Source organism: Mytilus galloprovincialis, chromosome 13 (assembly GCF_965363235.1).
Source record: "Mytilus galloprovincialis chromosome 13, xbMytGall1.hap1.1, whole genome shotgun sequence".
In the NCBI taxonomy this organism is placed as follows: Eukaryota; Metazoa; Mollusca; class Bivalvia; order Mytilida; family Mytilidae; genus Mytilus; species Mytilus galloprovincialis.
This window is the reverse complement of record NC_134850.1, coordinates 47738996-47759030: the sequence shown is the minus strand read 5'-3', so window position 1 is coordinate 47759030 and position 20035 is coordinate 47738996. Positions and strand designations below refer to the sequence as shown.

At 31.7% G+C, this 20035-nt stretch overlaps 1 protein-coding gene across 1 annotated transcript; it reads left to right on the top strand.

Moving 5' to 3' along the window:
* The first annotated feature begins 452 nt into the window (after positions 1-452).
* LOC143056136 (guanylate cyclase 2G-like) lies at positions 453-19947 on the top strand. Its single transcript, XM_076229221.1, has 5 exons — positions 453-819; positions 3730-3891; positions 15103-15201; positions 18790-18881; positions 19879-19947. Exons 1-5 carry the CDS (start codon positions 468-470, stop codon positions 19945-19947), a joined length of 774 nt encoding a protein of 257 aa, XP_076085336.1. The 5' UTR covers positions 453-467.
* Positions 19948-20035: the final 88 nt, after the last annotated feature.

The following is a 20035-nucleotide window of genomic DNA, read 5'->3' as shown; positions in this document are numbered from 1 at the left end:
TAAAAAGATAAGAGTTAGTTAGTTAAATTTAGAATTTTTGGAAATACTAAGGCTTTTAAACCTAGGCATAGATTATCTTAGCTGTATTTGGCAACACTCAAATGGATCTCAGTGCTCTTCAACTTCGTACTTTATTTGGCTTTTTTGGATTCGAGCGTCACTGATGAGTCTTTTGTAGACGAAACGCGCGTCTGGCGTATGCATAAATTTTAATCCTGGTATCTATGATGAGTTTATTTACATGCGTGCTTCTACAAGAACAATGATAACGGACAAACATTATTGACACCTAACATGTACTCTGATTGTCCTATCGGTGTATCAAATATGCTTTGAACCTATTCAGTTCCAATATCAGATTTATAATCTGTTATTTTTTTTTTCAGGAAATTATTAGTTCATTGGCAGACCATATAACGTCACTTCAAAAGAGTTTAATATTTAATGTGATTGAAATCATTGGAGTTATGATAATGTCTCCTTTCATTATTTATCTTGTGTACCGGCTCACAAAGAAACTTCAATCGTTTGCAACATCGCTCAAACACAAAACTGCTGACTTGGAAATCGAACGGAAACGTTCGGAACAACTTCTTTATCAAATGTTGCCAATTGAAATTGCTAAACGAATGATGAAAAATCTGTCGATTCATCCAGAACATTATGATTCAGTAACGATTTATTTCTCCGATATCGTTGGTTTTACGACTATTTGTTCCATGAGTTCACCAATGGAAGTTATACACATGTTAAATATACTGTATATTATGATAGATGATCGTCTAGAATTGTTTGATGTTTATAAAGTCGAAACTATAGGTAAGATAAACGAGTCAGGATATTTGGAATCCAAATATAGAAAAGGGTCCCTTGTTTAAGTCACAGGTTTTTACTTCCATTGGGAAACTTGAATTTTGAACGTTGAACGTCAACTTATATAAAATATATATATATATAACTTTTTTTCCAAGCTTTTCTTTTAAAGCTGGATCTTTTACAACCATGATAGGTCAAAATTATAGGTTTGACAAAAAGGCACTTGTCTCAGATCCCCCCCCCCCCCCATATGCCTTAATATAACACAAGGTACTTAACTCACATTTTATAAAAATGTCAGCCAGTGGTGAAATTTCATTTCGTAACGATTTCTTGGCTGTCAAACCTACTAAAACTTGTTATGTCGTAAATCTAAATTGATTTATCTTTACAATGGTGTATAACACGTCTACTTTTGTTGTTGCAATCAGCCGTAGCAATCCTACCTAAGTATGTTAATCGGAATAATTTCGTCTACCGATACAAAATTGGAAATAAATGTCTCGCAGAAAAATGTATCTTCCTAACTCTCTTTATATATCTCAGTTTCCGATTGGTCTAATTTTATGGGAAAGTCTAAAGGTTTCTCGGAGTTATCTGATCTTATTTTATTTCATACATAATGTCAAGAGAGCGTCTGAATGACATTGATGTAATGGGGAAAATTGTGTCTTAAAAAGAAAACTCGTAACTTATTAGACATACCACAAATAACACTTGTTAGATTTTTTCACGGTATCTTATACAATTTTACTTACTGGATGATAAGTTCTATTCAGACAAAAATTTAACAGTTTTTATGAAACAATTAATCATTATATGCGACTTTTGTGTTTCCAATCCATGGTCGGTAGACGAAATAATTACAATTGACATACTTCGGTATGCCTGCTTTAGATCATTCTGACAACAAAAGTAGACATGTTATACACCATTGCGTAGAACAATCAATTTAAATTTACGACATAAGTTTTAGTGAGGTTGACAACTGAGAAATCGGCATACAACGGAATTTCGCGACCAGCTGCATTTTTTTCTTTTTTTCCAAAATGCGAGTTAAGTACCGTGTGTTATATCAAGGTATATCGGCATTTTTCTCCCGAGACAAGTGCCTGTGATTTGACATAATCGTTCTATGTTCTACCACATTCAGGACTAAAAAACATAAAGTGAAAGCTCCGACAAACTTAACATCCAAATTTTTATGGTAAGTGTTATAGACATTACGTAAAAATATTGGTTTGTCGACGCATGCACTCTATTTTTCAAGTCCATACCTGAATTTTACCTGTTTTCTTGAATTTAATTGATATTTTCCCTACTAGGCATGTTTTAACTATGATTTGTCTAAATACGGTCAATAGATATAGAAAGATGAGATATGAGTGCTAAGGAGAAAACTCTCCATCCAAGTCATAATTTATAAAGGTTAAACATTATAGGTCATGTTACAAAAATGTACGGTCTTCGCACCAAACAGCAAGCAATAATGGGCTCCAAAAAATTACTACTGAAAATACATTAACCTTGAAATTTTGGCTACAAATAAGGACCAATTAAGGGCCTTATCACACATACAAAATTAATGCTAAAATATATTATATAGGATTAAACACATTTTTTCTAGAGGTTATTGGTGGGTAAATCGGGGCGATAAACTCACAAACTGAATAATAGTCCTAAGCACTTCTATGTAAAGTTTGTGAGTAAGAGACCCGGTTTACACTCTATAAAAATGTGTTTAATCCTTATAATTCTTAAACCGAATATTCACGATTTTTAATGAACATTTTTTGGTGTAAAAGCTACTATAATTACTATCAAATGCACAATTGACAGGTCGTAACTAAGTAGTTGGCCGCCATACTGACTTTCTAAAATTCATAAATATTCGACACGTGCCACAGAATATAAAAATAAAAAGCACCTACCTTCAAAACTTCGTTTTATTTAGTAATTTTGCGAATTTGAAGCGTACACAAGTTACGAAATAATCATTCCCTTAAAAGTTCTCATTCGTATGACGTCATGTTTTGCCATGACGTAAATTCGGAAAAATCATTCCTGAATTTTTGCGGTATTTTATACATTTTCGGAGCTTTAGAGCATTTATTTTATTTCTTTTTTAGTATATATATATTGGAATAGAAACAACTGTTATGCATTTGTTTTTTTTTTATTTCTCAATTTGCTGAAAATAATTTATCCGTTTATTGAATGTGTTGGTATGGTTTCGGACAATGATTCTAATGTGTGAACTAAGTATTCACATCATTTCTTTTTCGTTTCATAACTTTATTTGATACTTTTTGTACAATACATTTTCTGCCTTTTAAGTTTAAATGATTTCAAAAAGGTAATGTTAATGATTGTAAAAACCTTTAGTATTAGCTTAACTACCTATAATTATTCAACAAACCTGTGTCAGTGTCCTGAAAAATTGTTTTACACGTACTTTTAAAAATTAAACAGATGAAGCAAAATTATGCACGAGAACACCAGAACAAAGAAACACATTTATGCATCAACACAGAAACACTGAAACAATGGAACCCTCAAATGACAAATGCAACATACGTTTTTTTTAGTTTTTTTGAATGAGCAGTGTAAAGAACCTCTACCCCTAAACCCCCTGCCACCATACTCCCAGCACTACCCACTCCCCACAATAAAAAAAAAAAAACAACAAAATAATAAAACAAAGTATGTCGAAAACAAAAAAAAAGTAACACTCACACGTATACAAAAATAGGATGAGAATAATATGAGGGCCGATGATTGAATACGTTACTGGTTCCTAATTTACAAAGCGATTTCAGGTCTTCACATCACACGAACAAATACCTTTGCGTGAATATTCCGTCAAGCAAAATGTTTTAATCAAGTAGAACGTTAATTTAACATGTGTTACAGGTGATGCCTATATGGTGGCGTCAGGTTTACCGATTCGAAATAAAGACCGCCATGTGTTAGAGATAGCAATGATGTCTTTAGATATAATGACAGTTGTTAACAAAGCAACAGTACCTCACATACCCGAGGAGCATTGGAAACTTAGAATTGGCATTAATACAGGTACGTTTTTAGCATTAAGTTTTGTATGTATCCATTACATTTGTTAAAAGAAAACTAAAATCCAAAGCCAAAAGATTCTTATAGGTAAACAGGATATTAAACACTATTGTATTAATAGAGTGTAATATAAATGGAACACTTTTTCTGCATAATACTTTTATTGTTTATATATAAAAAAAAAAGAAGATGTGGTATGATTGCCAATGAGACAATTGTCCACAAGAGACTAAAGCGACACAGACATTAACAACTATAGGTCACCGTACGGCCTTCAACAAAGCCCATACCGCATAGTCAGCTATAAAAGGCCCCGATATGACAATGTAAAACAATTCAAACGAGAAAACTAACCGCCGTATTTATAAACAAATATGTAACCCATAAACAAACGACAACCACTGAATAACAGGCTCCTGACTTGGGACAGGCACATACTTAAATAATGTGGCGGGGTTAAACATGTTAGCGGGATCCCAATTCTCCCCTAACCTGGGACAGTGATATAACAGTACAACATAAGAACGAACTATAAAAATCAGTTGAAAAAGGCTTAACTCATCAGATGGAAAAAAATACAAGTGGACGTGGCCGGGTACTTGTACATCCCAACAAAAAAAGACACTAGGAACAGATCTGAGAGTACTCGCAGTTGTCTGACTGCTAGTAAGTCTGTTTTTATTGATATTTATTTGACGTGGTTCGGTACTAGTACATTCCGTGAATATGCTATTGATCTATGATAATTCTCCTAATCTTGTCTTTCATGTTTGCCAACTGTGATTTGTCTTTAAAGATATATGAATATGTGGGATTAGTGTTAATAAGACAACTCTCCATCCAAATAACAATTTATAAAAGTAAACCATAAAGGTCAAGGTACGGCCTTCAACACGGAGCCTTGGCTCACACCGAACAACAAGCTATAAAGGGTCCCAAAATTACAAGTGTAAAACCATTCAAACGGGAAAACCAATGGCCTAATCTATATAGAAACGAGAAACGAAAAAGAAGTATAAATTACATAAACAAATGACAACTAATGTACATGATATTCCTGACGTAGGACAGGTGCAAACATTTGCAGCGGGATTAAACGTTTTGATAGTACCAAACCTTCTCCCTTTTTCTGTAACAATAGTATAACATCACAACATAGACAAACACACGATATTATATCAATTGGAAGGCTTAACTCAACGAAAAAACGTAAATTAACACACTATGAACGAACAAATTTGATCTGCGATACCTGAATGCAAATACAAACTTTTAAGTTAATAAAAGTATTAGGGATGAATAATTCAGGTCAAAAGTAAATAAACAGGTTTAAACAAAGTTAAAGTAAGATACCACTGTGAAATACTTAACAAGTTTTAGAAAATCATCACTTGGAAATCAACCTGTTTCATATATATCATACACAGGTAAATGAAAAATAATTTTCTGTGTGTATAAAATCTTCCGATAAGGAATAACAAGAAAGTTCTGTACTATGAATAAAACTAATATAACACTTGGTACATATGGGGTAAATATCAACAGTAAAACTATACAATTAGAGCTAGATAAAACTTCCCGTACAGGTGCTAGAACAGTATTTATGGAGAAATGAAATAATTTTGATGTTCATAGTACGTAGAAGTGAAAAATTGTAGATATTTCAAATAATCAAATGCTTTTTTATGTTTCTTTGATACATATATGTCATGGCTCTGTCCTTATACATCCCGTCGATTTGTTATCGTACTATGATATATTTGTGTAATATTGTCTTTTTTTGTTGTTGTTGTAATATGATTGGTCTATATGCCATTGTGGTTTCTTTTTCACAGTTTTTTTGATTTTTACAAAATGTTAACTGCTGTACCGATACCTCTATTTTCGACATTTTGACCTATGATATTTGCTTGTTTGGTCACACATCGTTGTCAATATATTAGAATTTGATGCAACTATCATACAAGTGAGAGGTTAAGATAGCTTTTAACCAGGTTTAATCCATTATTTTCTTACTTAAGAAAATTTCTGTACCAAGTCCGGAATATGACAGTTGTTATCCATTCGATTGATGTGCTTGAGCTTTTTATCTTGCCATTTGATTAGAGACTTTCAGTTTTAAATTTTCCACGGAGTTAGTATTTTTGTGATGTAAGTTTTTACATTTTTTTTTTTTTTTTTTTTTTTTTTTAAATAATAAATGAAAAGAATGTGGTAAAATAATCATTCGCTTTTAGCATCAAATTAGTTAAACTCTATCAAAATAATTTGGGAAACATCGAATATTATTTTTAGCTCACCTGACTCAAAGAGCTAAGTGAGCTTTTCGCATCACTTGGCGTCCGATTTTAGCTTAAATCTCTGAAACTAAAGCATCTGACGTAGCACAAATTTTTATCATGTACAGATCTATCTGCCCTGGAATTTTCAGATGAATCGGACAACTCGTTGTTGGGTTGCTGCCCCTGCATTGGTAGTTTGATGGAAATTTTGCCGTTATTTTATTATTATCTTGAATATAATTATAGATAGAGATAAACTGCAAACTGCAATAATGTTCAGCAAAGTAAAATCTACAAATAGGTTAAACGACCAAAATGTTCAGTTGCCCCTTAAGGAATCATTGTCCTTTATAGTCAATTTTTAACATTTTTCTGTATTTTTTTTTTATCTTTTAAAGAAATCTTATCCTCGGAAACTACTAAAACAAATGTAACCAAACTTTTCCACAATTATAATTAGAGTATTTAGTTTAACAAATGTGTCCGATGACCCCGCCCGCGAACTAAGATGGCTGACATGGCTAAAAAAAGTGCATAAGGAAGAATGCTGTTTTACCTCATATCTCTGAAACTAAAGTATTTTGATCAAATCTGACAGATTAACATGATAAAAATGGTCAATTGACCCCTTTAAGAAGTTATTGCTCTTTGAAGTCAATTTTAAGAATTTTCATAAATTTTGTAATTTTTTCAAAATATTTTCCACTGTAACTACTGGGCCAAGTTCATTATATATAGAAATAATTGTAACAGCAAGAATGTTCAGTAAACTACGATCTACAAACACATCACCATCACCAAAGCACAATTTTGCCATGAATCCATCTGTGTGCTTTGTTTAATATGCACATATACCAAAGTAAGTGACACATACTCTTTAGAGCCTCGAGTTTAGTTTGCAAGTGAATAATTCGACGTCATTGAATCCATAATCTAACGAAATAAAAGATACACAATAATATCTTTTAATGCCTCACAATATGCCCTAAAATATATATACGGCCATCGTATCGAGAACAAAAACGAAAGATATGTTACTTTTTGATCGGTATCCTACCTGATGTTACAGTCTCAAATCTTTCTGTAGTTTTTTTGTTGTATTTTTTTGTATTCATATTACTCAGGCTAAATATGCTATGATATATTGAAAAAATGTATTTGAGTTAATTTAATAATTTAGGAGAAAACAAAACCGACAATAGACATATCATCAAATAATGGATAAGATAGATTAGGCCCGTCCCGACTACTTTCTTAACATGATTAGAATGATTCTGTGCATTCGCATACAACGGGGTAATTACGAAGTCTTTCTATCATTGAAACGTTTAGGCTTGAATACATTTCATGTACCGCTATAAACTTAACCATAATAGTCTATGTATTATACTTATCAATTTGGCAATTCTCATAAAAGTGTCATAAGACATGATAAAAACTGTCAAAATATCGTGATGGCTTAACCATATTATCATATAAATTGTTTTGATTAAGTTCAAGAAGTTAAAATAAATTTATGGCATAATTTTAATTTCTCTATGCGTGAATGTGAGCAACTTTTCATCGTTACTGTCCCTTAATTAGTTCCACAGTATGCTATGGCATTGGTCTATTTCAGAAACGTATTTGAAACAATTTCTGAAAAAGTCTAATTTCCATGTCCCATCTTTCCCCAGAATTTATTTTTTTATTCAGGCATCTTTTTGGAAAATTTTAAGTTTCAGTTTCAACTAGAGTATAACATGCATCAACTGCACCATATTAAACATTCTTTTTAATATTGCTTCTAATAAAAAAATATAATTTAAAGGTTCAACCCCCCCCCCCCCTCTCCCCCCCCCCCACAAAGAAACATCATGTTGTCCCCTGTTATTTTCTGAAAATTAAATCATTCAAAGAATATTTAAATTAAGTAAACAGCCTTTCGATTTTCACAAATCTGATACATTATATAAAACACTTCTCCATTACTGGTCCAATTGTGTTATAACTAAAGCATATAAGAAAATTTTGCATTTTTTAGGGTATTTTAAATGTTGTCCCCAGGTGTAATTTATTTCTTGTTACCGCTGGGGTTTGTCCACCTGTGGAAACGTTTGAAAGACCAAAACTTTATTTCTTTTAAATCAATGTGAAGAGCATCATTTCCTGAATGTATGACTCCAATGTTTAGGTGAATAGCAGCCAGTTTGAAAAATCTTAACTCCTAAAAGATCAGAATTTAGAGGAAAATAATTTTATTGTTCTCTCCTGTTACAGCCTTTTTGTGTGCCTTCTGAGAATATTTCATTGTCAGCACTATAACAAAAAATGTGTTTTTATAGTATCTTATCAAATTGATATGTAGATGGAAGTAAACTTCTACACAACTTGAGTACATAAACAAAAAGTACTGCGTAATTCCTTTCTGTTACCTTCTGTCATGTTACCTGATAAAAAGTAACAGCATAACCATAATCAGTAAAAGGAAGGATGTTCAAGACAATTTCACTGGTGAATCAAAAAGTTAATTTATTATGTGCCAACCATTTCATTTAATATAAGTCATCATCACCATATTAAATAACTTTCAAAATAATATACAGTATACTGAATGAAACAAATTGGTTTTTTTTGCTTTTGATAACAGCAGAGAACATTGTGCAATTCTAGTAAAGTCGATAGTAACAGGAAGGATTTTTGTTTTAGAATTTATCATTACCTAGGCAGATTTTTCCCTTGCAAATACAGTTTCAAAGGATAAATGACATTGTTTGTGGTTATCTTCCAATTGTGACCAATCTGAAATTATGTATTTTCCTTAAACTATAAAATAAAGCATTTTTTTTTTCAGAAAAAATCCTTTCTGTTACTAACTCTGTCCTGTTACCGTTGTCCTGTTACTCAAGATTACCGACATATCTGACTATAGTTTAGTATATTTCTAAAACTTTCGCATTGCAAATGCTAAAATCGATAATTGGCATTTGATAAACTATTGCAGGATATACTAGTAAAGCACAAGTAGTGTCTTAAACTTATTCCTTATTCCCATTAGAAACGTTTTAAAATTGATTCACTTTGGTAACAGGAAAGAACTCAATTTTTTGTACCATTTTTAAAATTGCCATTGTTTCCACATTAAACAATTGTTTGAATTACAGACAGCAGTTCCTAGCTCCTCGATGTGTGTTCTTCGATTTGTGCTATTAAAATACCAGGTCTAAAGACATTTTTTTGTTTTTTCTTATTGCCAAAAATCAAATTTTTTCAGATATTATCTCATATAATTTTTTTCATTGTCAGTAAATGGCTCTGAATCGTTAATTTAATTTATGTAATGGAAACTAAAATGGGCAGCATATAATTACCTTATCATTATAAAAATAGTCAAGCTGTAACTTGAAAAACAACGAGGAATATTAATAATAAATGCAAATTGCGGATCGACACATATTTCATTTAGGTTTTTATTTTAAATGTTTATCGTTTTGTTTAATGGATTGGCATTAATATTTCGACAGGTCGTATTCGACCAAAGATCACACTTTTGTTCATATATGACTATATGAATATACAAATGTATATGAACAATAAACATTTATGTGGTTGTCTTTTGTTGCTATGTTACATATTTGTTTTTCGTTCATATATTTGTACATAAATTAGGTCGTATTTTTTTTTTTTTTTTTTTGTTTGAATTGTTTTACATTTGTCGTTTTATGGCCTTTAATATCTGACTATATGCGATATGGACTTTGATCATTGCTAATGCCGTTCGATGACATACAGTTGTTAATAAATGTTTCAGTTGGTATCTTGTAAAGCGTTTTACAATTCGCAATCATACAACGTTTTTATTTATATATATATATATATACACCTCGCCAAAAGTTAAGCAACACCTGCTAATTTTCCAGAATAGTTTTTTAATGAATTCATTGCTAATCGAAATATCTATCTATACATTGAACTGAATTTGTGTTTTATAAGATAACATATAGAATGTTAATTGAAAAGTGAAAGTTTTGACTGTTTTCATGATTGATTTTTTGACAATTTCTTTATGGGCAAATGGTTGTAAAATGGCAAAATAAAATACAAGATAAAGTTTCAACTTATACTGAGTTTTTGAAAAATGTGCTGTGCACTATACACACAATTCTTTTCGAAACTCGAGAGTGACTGTTTGTGAATACATTAAATTACAATTAAGGTCAGAAGCGAGTGTATTATCCACGCTTCCGGAAAAGTTCATCCACACATCGTCTCATGCTTTGAACTAAGTGTCGTAATGTTCTCACAGAAATTGTTTGCCATTCTTCAATCAAGGCTGCTCGTAACTCAGGTTAATTCTGCAAAACTGGAATCCTGTTCGACCAATCTCATCCCAGACATGCTCAATTGGATTCATATACAGTGACAGACAGACCAAGGAATTGTGTTAATTACCTCCTGACGCAAATATTCTGAAACAATGAGTGCTCTGTGTAGTCTAGCATTATCGTCCATGAATATCGGTCTAGTTGCAAGATTGGGATTATCAAAATGTGGTACAACGATATCCCAGAGAATGTTATCGCGATGGTTTTGACTCGTCATATTCCAATCCAGAACATAAAGGTCCATTTTGCAGTCGAATAAAAAATATCACCAAACTGCCATACCCCCACCATCAAACGCTGTAGTTCCAAGGATGTGCTGTTCCCTGTATGCTGTATTTGGAGGACGCTATGGGCGCATGCGCCCATTAATATGATGTAGGAGAAATCTGCCCTCGTCAGTCCAATGGACTTCAAGCCACTTTCTCAAAGTCCAATAGACCAATTGTTGTGACCACGTGACCAATGATGTCGAGCTTGACGATGTCTACGAGACAGCAATGGTCTTTTGAATGGTTTACGGGCACATAAATTGGCACAATGTAGTCTGCAGTTTACAGTTTTTTGCATGAATTTGCAAGGAAAAACCTTGTATGTAGCCTTAAAATACCTGTTTTTAAGGTACATAGAAATAAAATGTATACATGAATTCTTCCTTGTCGATTTACAAAAGATTAACGAAAAATATGGAAACAAAGCAGTATCAAATTTAATTTTAAAACAAAAAAACAAAAAAATAGAAGTAAAAACATTTAGGTTTTGCTTAACTTTTGTTTAGGTGTATATATATATTTGTAAAGGTTATATTCGATTTACGTTCACAGTTTGTTTGTCTGACTACTTTTATTGTTCATTCAGTATTATTTTATGATTTCATATTCAGAGCAATTAACGATAAATCTTATTGGTACGGTACCCGCTATGATAAGGTTGAAAAAGAATTGTATCAATTTCCTCTTAATTCATTTCACACCAGGGTCATTTTTAAAAACATCTGTTGACTTTCATTTGGAATTATCATTTTACTGTCTTTCCTTTTAGGTTCTAACAAAAAAAAAAAGCATGGCTTATTTAACAAAAGTTACATCATGACTTATGTTAGTAAAACGCGGACATTTTATTTCCTTTTATTATTTATTCGAAATGTGTCTATGGCGGATATCGTTCGGCTAAATCAGATTTCAGCATGCAACACTACATATCATTTTGATTTTGAGGAAATAAGTCGAATTAGAACACAAGTTTAAGTCGAAGATTTTCTTTACAAATAATTATATAATTCCATAAATATGTAATCACATTCAGCTTTATTCCACAAAATTACTGAAAGGTCTCATAAATAAGGAACAATTAGCAAAAAAAAAACAAATCAAACAACAAATGGATGAAAATATATCTTGTGCTGTTTGAAGTTTTCAAAACATGTCAATTGCATTTTGAAAGACCTCAAACAGTAAATCACTGAGGAATATTTTGCTATAGATACTTCGATCTTTACATATATGCATAGTAGACCAAAAATATTTCAAAGTAAGGAAACACATGAGTCGATTCATTGACCGTTTCAGTAGACTATACACCTTTGTAATCTTTTTAACTTTATATTGTTTTTCTATTGATCAGAAGACGAAAAAAAATGAAATCAACAGATAAAAAGTAATATAACAACAACAAAAAACCAAGGGAAATTCAAAAGGAAATTCGAAAATGGCAAAACCAAATGCTCAACCAAATTCAACGGATGGAAAACAACTGTCATATTGTTGGTTTGGTACTGTTTTAAAAGAGGTACGAAAGATACCAGATGGACAGTCAAACTCATAACTCGAAAATAAACTGACAACGCCATGGCTAAAAAATTAACAAATCAAACAGACAAACAATAGTACACATGACACAACATAGAAAACCAAAGAAAGTTTTAAACAGTTTTAGACAATCTTAACTAATTGATTGGTATTAATTTGAATCTTTGATTATAAGTCTTACAGTAGAAATAACATCTCTAAGATTAAAACTGACATACAAGGTCATTCTCACGGAAAGTAAAGAACTAGAAATGACTTTGTATTGAAAGATTGAAGTTTTTTATGGACGCTCACGACTTCTTTTGTTCTTTATTGATAGATCATGTCTATACTCTGTAGTTATGTTTTAGTATTCGTATAATTTAGTCTGATAAATAGACTGCATGAGATATCATAAAATTGTAATTGACATAATTTAAGAAAACGAAACAACAGAGGAGACACAATTTAATATCGATACGATAGATAAGGCCCGTATCGACTACTTTCTAAACAGGATTTAGAAATTTGTCATGCATATATTAACAACAGTAAAATCAAGGAGTTTTTTTCAACGAAAAAAAAACGTATGGGTTTGAAAGCATTAGAGTCCATTGTTTTCAACATTATGAGAATGACTATTTTGACAAATCTGATATAAATTGAAAGTAAATGGTCAATATCTCGTGTAAGTTAAACCTACCATGTTCTTGGATTAATTGCAAGTATGTAGAACAAAATTATTATCATTGTTAGAAACGACACATTTGTCTGTATAAACAGACGAGTTCAGTTTGCCTCATTTGCAGAAAATTGAGTTGAATCGTTATATTAATTGAAGAGTGCTGTGCACAGAGTAACCTTATCAGTTTACATAATATCCAGGAAGCAATTTAATTAAAAACAAGACAACCACATGCAGCAGATAAGCGTTGTTAATGATAAAAATATGAAACTCGCGAAAGAAATCAAAACGGTTAGGTGATATTAGAGTAGTTACAACGGAAAACGGATATAATGTATATTTACGTATTCGAAATTCACTGCAGGGCATTAAACATTAAGTAAATGATGGTTGTTAACTTTTCTATCGTCAATAAATTCCATATGACAATTATCTGTAGCGTTACAGCAGAAATTCTTTTGTATTAGCAAGAAAATTGTCTACGATCTTTATTACAAATAATTGTATGATTTCACCAATTATTAATAGTATTTTCATTGCATTAATGGAAAGGCCCTTACATTATGGGACAATTAACAACAACAACTACACTGGTCAAAAAGTAAAATCACAAAAATACTGTACTCCGAGGGAAATTCATTATGAAAATCCCTAATCACATGGCAAAATCAAATGACAAAACACATCAAACGAATAGACAACAACTTTCATATTCCTGACTTGGTACAGGCATTTTCAAATGTAGAAAATCAAAAATATTAAAAATAACAAAAAGATGATTTTTTTTAGTATTGAATATTGTTGTTGGTGTTTTTAGATAAACATGTGTGAAAATCATGATAGTAAAAATATTTTAATATATCCATCATATACTGTTTCACATGGAAGGACAATATTTTCCGTTAATTGTTCTGGTTGACAAACGTTGCAGAACTATATATATATATATATATATATTCAGTGTACTGTAATGTGTTTAAGTGCGATTTTTCATTTGACACTAAACAAAAAAATAAACATCTAGATTTTATTCGCGATTGTTTTTTACGTGATAAAGATTTATATCGTATAAAGAATTTAATGTAAGGGAAGTGTCAGATTTAGATTTGCATACAGATACATATGTCTGATGTTAATACCGTTGATCGATGTTTTCTTTGACATGTACGGTACCATTGTACTTCATTCAATGGATCTTTTACAAAATCCGTTCATATCATAGATAGAAATTGGAAAAACAAAATGTTGATCAATTCAATTTGAAATATGCTAATGAACTCGTTATAATTTACCTGAACAAAATCTACAATATGAAGTCTTAAGAAACAATGTTAAAATCTGTTCTTCCCATCACAATAAAATACCAACACCCCACATGATATAACAGTATCCTCGCAATATATTGTACAGAAATTACAGAATTACGGTTACCTCAACTATACAACGACGGCATTATGATGATACCTCAATGTTTTAGTACCAATAACTGATATCCTATTCAATACATATTATAAAGTACATGTACTTTTTTCTACATACTTTAACTACGGTTATTACAGTGTTTAACGTTCGACTTTGATTGTTGATTTTTTGCTACCTTCATGTCGATATGGTCAATTACATAACAAAAATGCTCACTACATAACAAAATTAGATCAATAGTTATGTAATTGACCGTTATGTAGTGGGCATATGCAGTCTCTGATTTAAAGCCTATTAATATAAATCTACCTTGTATTTTCTATGTTAATAGTTGCAAATTGTAAGATTTAGGTAACTAAAAAGATATCTATTTTGATACGAAATTTGATATTCTTGGAGTTGGAATATGCAGCTTGGGTTCATTTTAGAGCTTTCAGTACAATTTCCAAGAAAACCCACAGACCTTAATGTTCATATGTAAGTAGGATAACCTTCGTTGCACTATGCAGGATACCAAAATTTAAATGATGATAAAGCTGTATTTTCCTTACAAGTCATACTTACAAAAATATTGACGATTTTTTTTAAATGTACCATATAATATAATATATACGCATCTGGAGTACCAAATGCCAATCCAGGTATCACTGATGAGTTTTCGTATACTTATGTTATAGGTTCTGTTGTTGCTGGAGTTGTAGGAAGTAAAATGCCACGGTATTGTTTGTTTGGTGATACTGTAAATGTGGCATCAAGAATGGAATCAACAAGTAAACGTGAGTTTTACATACTGTAAACTAAGTGTTGAGATTATGTTGCAAATATGGAATTATAAAATAAATATGTTAGCCGATTTATGTCCATCTAATAGTTTTATACATCCAAAATGTTGGGTTTTATATGCATGTACTCTTGTTTTATCGTTTGTTCAATTCGGGGTGGGTTTTTTTTACCTTTGCTTCGACAGGGTTTTTTTTTCGACAAAAGAGTCAGAATGACCCATTGTCATCATTCTTCTCTGTTCTAAAACGTACCCATCAACAGAACTAAGATGGGGAAAAAAAGGTAGAAACGCAGTTTTGTTGTATCTACTGTTTTACGTTTATAAGTACGAATATAGAAGATTATCATTACCTGGAGTTCTGAAAGACTTATGCCGATACTTTGTACATACTTCAATTTGTAAGGATCTCGAGCAAAATCAAAGTGATAAAGAGACATTATAATTTGTTTAAATCAAAATCTATTCAGGATTTTTTTTCTATATTGTTTTTCATAAATAACTTACATATATTCATAGTGCATTTAAGGAAAGTCAAAGATAAGAAAAGAAATCGACACAAGTTAATTAACTTACATTTTAGATAGAACAAATAGCCTTTTTAACTTTAAACCTAATATCAGACGTCGATTCCTTACACAAAGGTATACTACAGCTATATATATATATAAATATCGATAAAGCAGTTGTAGACAATTGGAACCAGTTGATTAATCGTACTTTGCAATCTTTGATATTTAATCATACGCAAGGAATTAAGTCGCAAAGATAAACACCGACATATTGCGTCATTTGGAGTTCGGTATTTTTTGTTATTTTGCTTTACACAGAAGCTAATGACTACAGATTTTTACGCGAAGAACATTAAACATATGGCGTGTTCGACTCTTTTAAGTTTCGACTATCGTCTTGAATAGTACACTTTTATATCGTTCGTGCTTTGTACTTTCATCGTAGATTTTCTGTAATATTTTCATAATAATTAAACGTTAACATTATGCACACAGATTGTGTATATGAATTAGGTGTTAAAATTGAAAAGTTCAGTTGAATTTGAAATCAGGAAACCCGAAATATCATATAAAAAATGACTCGGTTGAGTTATATGTAGGTGAAATAGATTGATTGGAAGCCAATAAAACTAACATCTTGATAGGCATTTCATGTATTCATGTTTATCATTTTTTAATTACAATGATTTGATACCGTCTTTCATTCCGATTCAAATAAGTTACAAAAAATGTAAACAAAGTAGTACAAAAGATATCCTCACTAATAGCACTTTTAATTTCGGCGTATTTTAGTGATAGTTAGATTCGAATAAAAAAACTCTGCGATTGGATATTTTTCTCCGTCATTGAAATTCAAATAGAATTTTGCGATTTTTACTCCAAATATTTATTGTGTCATAAACCTTTATGTATTAAAGACACACTCTCAGTCAATAACAAATAGGTCAAAGTGTGCTATATATTGACCTTTATTTATACTATCATATATTTTTAACGATAATCGGAATTACCCCTCTTTGATGAATATATGAAATCAAATCTGATCTTTTTATAGATTTATGTTGTGTTTTTCTTCCCATTTATTATTTCTTTGACCTATAAGAAAAAGTTGTTGTTTTAAATTCTAGAAGAATGTCATTGAAGGGTACTAATGTTGGGTAAATTGTTATAAACAGCTAAAAGCATGAAGAGTTAGGTCAGCAAATAAATATAAACTAATTGACGAACTGAGGTTTAACGCATATATCATTTTCTGCTTTAAACAGTTCCGGTGACATGTCAATGATTTTTTTTAGATACGAACACAAACTTGGTATGCGCTGAATTTATTATTCATTTCACAACACATTTGGTATTAATAAATGAAAGAAAAGTTACTGGCTTCAAAATGCTCAGACTCCTATCAAAATTGATAGAGATTGCCGTTTCGCTACCCAAGGTCGGTGGTTATTTCTGGATACTCCAGGCCTTCTTCACAATAAAGCCCGCCGTGACTGAGCACAATAGTGCCGAAAGTAGTGAAAAACACCAATCAATTAATCAATTTAATCAAAGGTACCAGGATTATAATTTAGTACGCCAGACGCGCGTTTCGTCTACATAAGACTCATCAGTGACGCTTATATCAAAATATTTATAAAGCCAAAGAATAACAAAGTTGGAGAGCATTGAGGATCCAAAATTCCAAAAAGTTGTGCCAAATACGGCTAAGGAAATCTATGCCTGGAATAAGAAAATCCGTAATTTTTCGAAACATTTAAACTTTTTTAACAGGAAGTTGATAAAAAAATGACCACATTATTGATATTCATGTCAACACCGAAGTGTTGACTACTGGGCTGGTGATACCCTCGGGGACGAAACGTCCACCAGCAGTGGCATCGACCCAGTGGTGTAAATAGTTATCAAAGGTACCAGGATTATAATTTAGTACGCCAGACGCGCGTTTCGTCTACATAAGACTCATCAGTGACGCTCATATCAAAATATTTATAAAGCCAAAGAATAACAAAGTTGGAGAGCATTGAGGATCCAAAATTCCAAAAAGTTGTGCCAAATACGGCTAAGGAAATCTATGCCTGGAATAAGAAAATCCGTAGTTTTTCGAAACATTTAAACTTTTTTAACAGGAAGTTGATAAAAAAATGACCACATTATTGATATTCATGTCAACACCGAAGTGTTGACTACTGGGCTGGTGATACCCTCGGGGACGAAACGTCCACCAGCAGTGGCATCGACCCAGTGGTGTAAATAGTTATCAAAGGTACCAGGATTATAATTTAGTACGCCAGACGCGCGTTTCGTCTACATAAGACTCATCAGTGACGCTCATATCAAAATATTTATAAAGCCAAAGAATAACAAAGTTGGAGAGCATTGAGGATCCAAAATTCCAAAAAGTTGTGCCAAATACGGCTAAGGAAATCTATGCCTGGAATAAGAAAATCCGTAGTTTTTCGAAACATTTAAACTTTTTTAACAGGAAGTTGATAAAAAAATGACCACATTATTGATATTCATGTCAACACCGAAGTGTTGACTACTGGGCTGGTGATACCCTCGGGGACGAAACGTCCACCAGCAGTGGCAAATTCTCTGGTTTTAAAAAAATATTTCAAAAACAGCAGATATAAGATTTTTTGGTATGAAAAAATAAATACTACCGATAAAATCTTTCATTATAGATTGTTAAGACAAGACAACTAAGTTAAATTTCTTTTTACATCCCTCAAGTCTTCATTAATAAACTACATAGAGTTTGTAATTTATCTTTTAAATTCATATACAAAATATAAGCAGACGAAACGATTATCTAAGGAAGTCCAAACCAACTTATTGAAATGATTTCAATAAAAGACTATATCATGTATATGTATACAGAGAATGTCCTATTCTTCTCCGAGGAGCTTTCTAGATTCATCCGGTAAGAATTTAATGGATGACCAATCTGATGTCCGTTATTCTAAAACTGATAGAAAAACAACAATCGAATAAGTTTATTGTTTAATCGAGCCTAGTTATAATGTATATAACACTTTATTTTTTGTATGATTCTTTTTTTTCCCTAGCATGTATGATTCAGATGTCAACAAGTACAAAGACAGCATTAGAAAAGTTTCCACAACTTTTAATACGTGAACGAGGTGAAATGACAATAAAGGTAATTTTAATCAAAGGAATTAAAGTAAATGCAACCTTTCACTTTTATTTTATGTTGTAGTTAAGATTCTTTAAATGCGTTAATTAAAAACGTGCTGAAAGGAGGATTGGTAACAAATGCGGATTTTATCATATTGAATAAAGCAAGCATTTTTTTGTTATTACAGACACGATGTTTTCGATCAATAAAACTGACTTCCATGAACTAAAACATAGGTTCACGGAATTTGGAAAGAAACATGCAGCACTTCTGCAAAATGTTATTAGGATGATATGTACTACTTATAAGTTCACAAACAACCTCCAATATTCTGCATAATGATGACAAAACTGATACATATTCACTCTCATATGTCTAAATGGAAGAAAAGACAATGACTGTTCAAAGAGAGAAGAAAAAAAATAAAATGCCTTATACTAAATAAACATACACACCATGGCTAAAATCGACAAAAAGACTAAGAAACAAACACAAAAACAACAGTCAACGTGAGACCAGGTTAATGATTTGACCTACAAACTATCTTTATCGAGCGCAACTGATGTATTAAGGCAACAGTAGTATACCGCTGTTCGAAACTCATAAATCGATTGAGAAAAAAAACAAATCCGGGTTACAAACTAAAACTGAGGGAAACACATCAAATATAAGAGAAGATCTACGACACAGAAACACAACATTAAAATGTAACACACACAGAAACGAACTATGATATAACAATGACCATTTCCCTGACTTGGTACAGGACATTTCAAGAAATAAATGGTGGGTTGAACCTGGTTTTGTGGCATGCCAAGCCTCCCGCTTTTATGGCAATTTTAAATATAACAAAATAAAAACATGACATGACAGGACTTGAGTCTTGTGTTAACAATTCAAATCAAAAGTCTGGCGTACCAAATAATAATGCTAATAATATGATAACTGGATGGCGAGTTGTCTCATTGGCACTCATACCACATCTTCCTATATCTATGCAACTGTTTCTTGTTTACAGGGTAAAGGAATGATGAACACATATTGGTTAATTGGTCATCGACATGGTAACAGAAAGGGTTCTCTGTGAACAAGATTCAAACGGATGCCAACTCGCAAATGTATAACGATATGTTTAAAATTCATGAACGAATAAACAAATGGACGAACCAACCTAC

Excerpts from the sequence above, each read along its gene's own strand:
- LOC143056136 (XM_076229221.1), top strand. The coding sequence starts at position 468 with ATGATAATGTCTCCTTTCATTATTTATCTTGTGTACCGGCTCACAAAG. Across the intron at positions 3,892-15,102 it reads TAGAATTGGCATTAATACAG|GTTCTGTTGTTGCTGGAGTT; the intron begins GTACGTTTTTAG and ends CTTATGTTATAG. Across the intron at positions 18,882-19,878 it reads GAGGTGAAATGACAATAAAG|GGTAAAGGAATGATGAACAC; the intron begins GTAATTTTAATC and ends TCTTGTTTACAG.